The following is a 6,802-nucleotide window of genomic DNA, read 5'->3' on the forward strand; positions in this document are numbered from 1 at the left end:
ATTCCTGCATTTCCCCCACTTCCATGACAGGTGTATGGATGGCCATTTAAATGCTAGGGAATAAGTGCTCTTCTGCTGGAAAAAATTCTACCAGTGTCATTGTTCAGATTTTTGCTAAGTGTGGAAACTTCAGATTATCGTTTCTACAGCAAAAGGAGATGGGTCATAGAAAGGAGGCCAAGTGAGCAGCTAACAAGTGCCTCTACCCTACAAAGGTATAGAAAATCATAATTTATAAAGGCTGACTGCTGATGTTTTTAAATTAGGTGTTTTTCTTGGACATCAAGGATTCCCACTGCTTCTGTGTTGCTCTGAGCAAACCACGTACATGTAAGAACTGCATAACTGGGGAGAACTGATAGTGGGCTACACAGCCTAGCATTCATCAGCAGACTTCACGTTCTCTGTAGAGAGGCCAGTGACAGAATGAGCATGAAAAATTCATTCTCCCCTCAGCTCAGAAGGCATTTTTTTGGGCACTTGGGATATGCTAGTGGAGTGTTTGGACAATCTGATAGTGCCCTTACTCGTGTTTGTACTGTTCAGTGCTCCTTGGTTTCAGTCCAGCCCTCCTCACAAATCTTACAAGCAGTTGTGCTTTTGCTGTTACGTGTGCTTGATGACTTTCCAGCTTATTTCTGCATGCATAAACACACCTTCCCCCACACACTCCTTCTATGTTCTCACCTGTTTCCTACTGCTGTTCCACCTGTTTCCTACCATCCTGCCAAGAGTAATCTGGAAGAAAGACTTGTGTTAGAACAAGTGACAGTAATGCAGTTTAAGAATAAAATGCTTCTTTGGATATTGTAGGCACATGTGTGTCAGAGCCGAATGATCTTATAGCATATTGCGGTCGGTTTAGTGCTGCCATTTGGGTCTTAGAAGGTAGAAGCGTAGTGTTGGTTTAAGAATACTTTAAATACATTTATTTTCAGTATTTTTGAGCTGTTATGTTTAAATAGCAATTAAAACTTCTTTTCTGTTGCTAAAGATACAAAAACAAGTATTGGGGCACTGTCTTATCAAATCCTCTTACAGCTGTTGCACTGAACCCAGTCACATGTGCCAGAATTTAAAGGAGATCCCTAGGTTACGGGGCAACCCAGAAGCAAGCTGCAGCTAACCAAACAGGTCCTCAGGTCTGAAGTCAGAATCTCTGGCTCTTCTGCTTGAGATGGCATTCTTGGAGAAAGATAAGAGGAGCCAGTTAAGCAAAAGAAGGGAAAATCCTTCATTTTTAATATATGTTTACTTGCCTCTTTCTGTAACATGCTGATAATGATGATGATATTTGATACTCTTGCCAAGAATAATAACTTTGATATAATAGCTATGTTCTTTTATTTTCTATATAATGAAAAACAAAGCAACCACCCATCTTCCAAAATAGAATACGAAGTAGGACCCAGGAAAATGCGTGAATCGATATATATTTATGCCATTTGCACAAAGCGGTGCCTGTCATGCCGTAATACTGACTTCTCTTTAGAGGTGGTGTCCAGGATTTGTTTTGTTCTGGGGTTTGGTTTTGTTTTTTGTTCGGGTTTTTTTGTGTGTGTGTGATTTAGCATGCTGATATCTCATGTTTGTGATTAGTGGGTAGTCAGATGAATGTAATCACCTTAAAACAGCCTCCGCAATCTGTGCTCTTTAAACCCTCCACATGGGGATAATCAGAGTTACTGTGAGTCAGACCTGCTGACAGCTGGGTGGGAAAGGTTGCAGTGTACTGGCCAGCAAAATGTATGATGCATGATCTATACTGTAGAGATGTTCCCCTGAGGAATGATCAATATATGAATAATTTCTTTCTGAGCTGAGCAAAATTACTGAATTTGCGCTGGTTTTCCTCAAGTTCCAGGTTTGTAAAAAAATTACAATTAATGACTTTCTGTCAGATCAGATCCTGAAGGTTGCTTGCATAGTTTATAGGCTGTATGTGGAACTCTGTCTGATTAATGTTTTGTGGTTTTGGTCTTTTTTCTTAAATTAGATGCTTCCCTTCCAAAGCCGAATGTGAGACAGCCGCGTAAGTAACTCTTAAACCAATCTCTTTTAATCCTTAAACTTCCATCTAGAAAGTATTAGATCAATGAAGAAAATTATCTTCAAGTTTTTGGTGCATGTGTGAGCATTAAATTCTAGGACAGAACAGAATTCTGGCTGTATTGCTGATTGAGAGATTCCCTTCAGTGTTTAGAGAGAAAGGCTGTGACCTCTTGCGTATGTGAAAGTCAAATTTGGGAAAACACCACTGAGAGTCTTAGCAAGCCTTAGCAAGTTAATTGCCTGATGTGCATGTGTCATTTCCTTCTTCTCTGCTGTGGCTGCTGCTTCCCAGTACTGGGCTCTCAACTGCGGACCTCCCGTGTCCTACCCTGAGCGTCACCCCTACCCTGCATTGCAGCTGGCCACATCCCCAGTTACTCTGGCACCAGCACTTACAGGCTATGCTGTAGATGAGATCACTGACTTGATATGGATTAATTTCTTGATATGGATTAATTTTGTTCTGTTGTCTTGGCATAGTCTTGGCAAGGTCAATTACTAATGTAGGAAGAGAAGAAAAGGAGAGAAGCAGCACTAGAAGACAATAATAGACAGGGCAGTGAAGATATTTGGAGCCAAAACCAAGAATGAATAAGAAGGTTTTTTTTTCCTCTGCTCCTGTCACTATGTCTTTGGGACTAAGTTTGCTCAGAATAGCAAGGGGAATGACAAATTATGGTTCTGCCACTTCAGCCTCTGTGAGACTTTCTCCTCGCCATTAAGTTTCCTCCTACGAGGAGAGGACACTGGCTGGTGTCTTCTGGAAAAAACAGCTGAGTTTAGGAGAGTCCTTTCTGTTTGCTTTTGAAATGACTGGATGTGGCCAAAGGAATCAGAAATAGTCTCATAGAAGAAACAGGAGAAAAACCTTCTAAGCCGCTACCTGTCAGGTGTTTCAAATGGGTCCTGAAGGCCCCTGCCAAAAGGAGCAGCTGGAAAAGACATTTGTGAAAAAGGGAATAGCCGTGAGGATTTCGGGAGCTCTTGGGCTGGGGGATATCCATAGGGACATCTGGATGGAGGAATGTGTAAAGTGAAGGGTGTTGGTTGTGTTTTGAGAACTGAAATTCCACTGAAGGATACTACTGACAAGATCCAGTCAGCTCATTTCCCGGCCAGCTTTGTCAGTAAGATGTTATTCAGTGGTCTGAGCCATTTTGTGCACTGGAAGACATTAAAAATAACGAAACTAGAAATCAATTTTGTAAGAAGAGATTTCCCCAAATTATTGCTAAAAGAGTGATTTTTTTTTTTTTTTTTTTTAAAGTATTTTTAATCACCAGCACCTCCCACCCCACCCCAAAAAAAAAAAGTCAAAAGTTTCTGTTTGGGTGGTTAACATGGTGGGGCGATACATCCAGGAACCAGATGCTGTTACCCTTGAAATGGTATTTTAATCACCAGCACCCCCCCCCCCCCCCCCAAAAAAAAAAAGTCAAAAGTTTCTGTTTGGGTGGTTAACATGGTGGGGCGATACATCCAGGAACCAGATGCTGTTACCCTTGAAATGGTACTGCAAGAGCTCTCTCCCCTAGAAAGTGATCTGCATGTGTGCGCGAGGCTCTATTTTTGTGCTCTGGAATTAATTTCAGTTATTGAAAGCGTTGCCAAATGTGAAAAACAATTGTTTCTATTTAAGTTTTTGCTGACTTTTTGCTGGCATCTCTTCCCTCTTAACAGCAGTTCCGTTCTCCACCTAGATTTCAGACTGAACTTGCAGGAGATATAGGGGAAAGTTTGCTTGAATGTGAGGGTATTTAAATGGAAAACAACTTTTGCCAAAAATCTCAGCCATTTAAAACCACATTTCTAAGATAAACAGATATTTAATTGAAAGCAAGTTATTAACAGCCAACTGAAACTCATTAATTTTTGCAGCGTTTTTCAGGTTTGGGTGTGCTGAGCTGGGGTTTTGCTTTATGATGTGGAACAGTTGGTTGGACTGACGCCAGTCTCTGAGAGCATCGCTTTTGTTTCCTTGATGCAAATCTGCAAGTCTGTTCCTTAAAATGGTTCTTAATTAACTACGAATTTTTAAACTTTTCCATGAAAGCATGGAAATCCATAAAAGTGAATTTTTGAAAAATGGTGTTTGCCACTGAAAATAAAAATTCCTTATTATGTGTGTTTACCTTTGTAGCTGTGTTCTACGGTCTGGACACGCTGACTGTTGTGGGCATTGCCTTTGCAGCATTTGTGATTGGAGCCCTGCTGACAGGGGCGCTCTGGTTCATCTACTCTCACACAGGTAAGTACGAGGGCTCTTACCGTGCTGAAACGCGGTGTAATCTCAACTCTTGCAAGGTGGGGGGAAATGGGAGGTGGGCCAGCAGTGGCTATCCTGGACTTTTTTTTTTTCTTACTCTCTGTTCTTACTAAGGTGTTTTCCAGCAACTCCTACCATGAACCTGTTGGTGTGCATCAGCAGATTGATACATACTCTAAAGGGAGGTGTTACGCGTTAGGAACATGATCTAAAATTCGCTGAAGTAGTTTTAAATATGATACTTGAAAACTGAACTGGGACATCAGTAAAACTGAGTGTTCCTGGCTTGTGCATTATTAGTGGCAGCTCTGTATTTCAGATTTAGTTAACATTTCAGTTAATGGATCCCTTTGGGTTCCCACACTCCTGTTTTTAAAGTTTTTTGTAGTTATTAAATTAGGCTGATGTGACTGGGAACGTGGTGTGATCAGTATAAGGAGAGGCCGAATGGCAAGGAGAATGCTTTATTTACACAGCCGTATTCTCATTATAACTGCACTTGAAAAATTTTCTTGAACTTTGATTATATAAAATTTTTCCCCAATTATTTATTCTTCCATTTTTCAACTGTTACATTAAATCGGTACCATTACATTGGTAGATGTAATCTTGCTTAATTGTGTCCAGCCAAATAAACAGGAATGTGCCTGAACTGATGCAGCCTTTATGCACAGGTAATTTTTCAGTATCTCCTCAGAATTTTTTTCCATACTAAACTAAGTTAGCAGAAATAAAATACTGTATTGGAAGAAGAGGGAGTTCGGATTTCGTGTAATCTTCAAGGTGCTACAGAAAATGACTGGACAGGGATGGGGCCTTGATTTGCAGCATCTGACCTTGGCCACTTGTGAATTAAGAGGTGTCTCGGGATCCTTACAGCATGCTGGACTCCCAGCTACTTCCGTCTTTGACCTCACAAGATCCTGCCAAGACCTCTGGGAGATGGGGAGAATGTGAGGTCGATTACTCCAAACCTGTGCAGCTCTGGAGTACTGGAATTCTTCTGTAGCCCGCTGTGGGGCTTTTTCAGCATCTAAAATCTCATGGAAGCTGTGTAGGAGTGAGAATCCAGCCCTGTCAGGTCAGAGCTTCTGTAAATATTAATACCCAGGAGCTTATGCTAATTTGGAAAAATAAAAAAAGCCCTGTGGGGTTTTTTCCAGTTGGCAGTACAACAACTTTGTATAAGCAGTTTAATACTTCTTAATGCATTAGCTGTGTGTGAAGCTTGTTTGGAATTGAGGCAACTGTGGAAGATTTAAAGGTTGTGGTAATAAGTATAAATAATGTAATTCTGCCTCAAATACTACTGAAACTTTGTGGAAGAAAAGTGCAATTTCAATGAGTAAATGTGTAAGTTAAGGTTATTTCCAAATAGGTAGCCTTTATTAGTAAAAAATTAAAACTATTGTTAATACCGTTGGTCTGCATTTGTGGAAGTTCAAATTCTGTTCATATACAGAAACATCTACAGACACATGTTGTGTGTCAGTAGACAAAGAACACTGGGAAGCCAACATGATAAATCCTTCAGCAACAACAGGACTTGGACCGATCCCATTAAAAGAATTACATTAGCAAATTTCATCAGTCATGATGACCACATGCGAGTAGTGGAGAGGGCAGCCTCGCTGGCTTTGTGTTTGAGAGATGGAAATAAGCAGAGAAAAAGACCGGACAAAAGGCAAAGAAAAGCAAGGCAGGGGAGGTAACTCATCGGATCGGAGAATCACAGAAATGATAAAAAATGTCTAGGAAGTTACGTGGTTCAGATTTTCAAAAAATTGTGACAGTGAACCTGTGTTCCTCTGCACATAATTTTTCTGTGCATAGTATCTTGTATCTACAAATCACAATTTGCAGCAGAGCGCAGTGAAGGCTCTGGCAGGGACAGTCTCTTAGATGATGACTGCTGTGGCAGACAAGATGATCCAGCTGCAGTGGAAACATTTTAGAGCTGGCTGCAGGCTTTTATTAAAATACTGAGAGGGAAAGAAAACCAATCTCAATTTCTACAGAGTGGCTGGTTTTTGCCAGTAGAGGATTTGTGCATTGCTGAATTGTTCTGAAATCTCATCTTTTGTTGCAAGTAGCACGGGGTTTAGACTAAAGGTTGGAAACTATGAGTTCATTTTAAAACTGTTTTGGTGATACTCAGAGCATAGGCAAAAGGTACTACTGGTGGAGAACAGCAGCTTGGGATGTGTGTGAGGTAAGGCGGTTTTGTTGCTGTAGTACTATATGCAATATAGCAAGAAGCCGATTTTTGCCAGCAGTAGGAAGGTTTGCCAGTACATTTTTATCAGTTATGTCCCTACGAGCAGACACGTGCTACCATGGAGAAAGCTTTATGTGAATGAGCTCTTTTGTTTGTTTTGATAGGCCATTAACATTAAAACCTCAAACAATGGATAGCAGAAAAGATCTAAGTAAAATTTCATCTTCAAATATTGAACAAGGATTGTGTTGAGTTCTTTTCGTGTA

The 6,802-nt window shown here is 40.6% G+C and overlaps 1 protein-coding gene across 1 annotated transcript in view; it reads left to right on the forward strand.

Moving 5' to 3' along the window:
* TGFBR3 (transforming growth factor, beta receptor III) overlaps positions 1–6,802 on the forward strand; it is a 69,442-nt gene that overhangs the window by 58,667 nt on the left and 3,973 nt on the right. Inside the window, exons 14-15 of the mRNA XM_010132686.1 lie at positions 1,997–2,032; positions 4,193–4,300. Coding sequence (XP_010130988.1) covers positions 1,997–2,032; positions 4,193–4,300 — 144 coding nt within the window. The remainder of the gene's footprint in view (positions 1–1,996; positions 2,033–4,192; positions 4,301–6,802) is intronic.

Source organism: Buceros rhinoceros, unplaced genomic scaffold (assembly GCF_000710305.1).
Source record: "Buceros rhinoceros silvestris isolate BGI_N320 unplaced genomic scaffold, ASM71030v1 scaffold10930, whole genome shotgun sequence".
NCBI classification, from domain to species: domain Eukaryota; kingdom Metazoa; phylum Chordata; class Aves; order Bucerotiformes; family Bucerotidae; genus Buceros; species Buceros rhinoceros.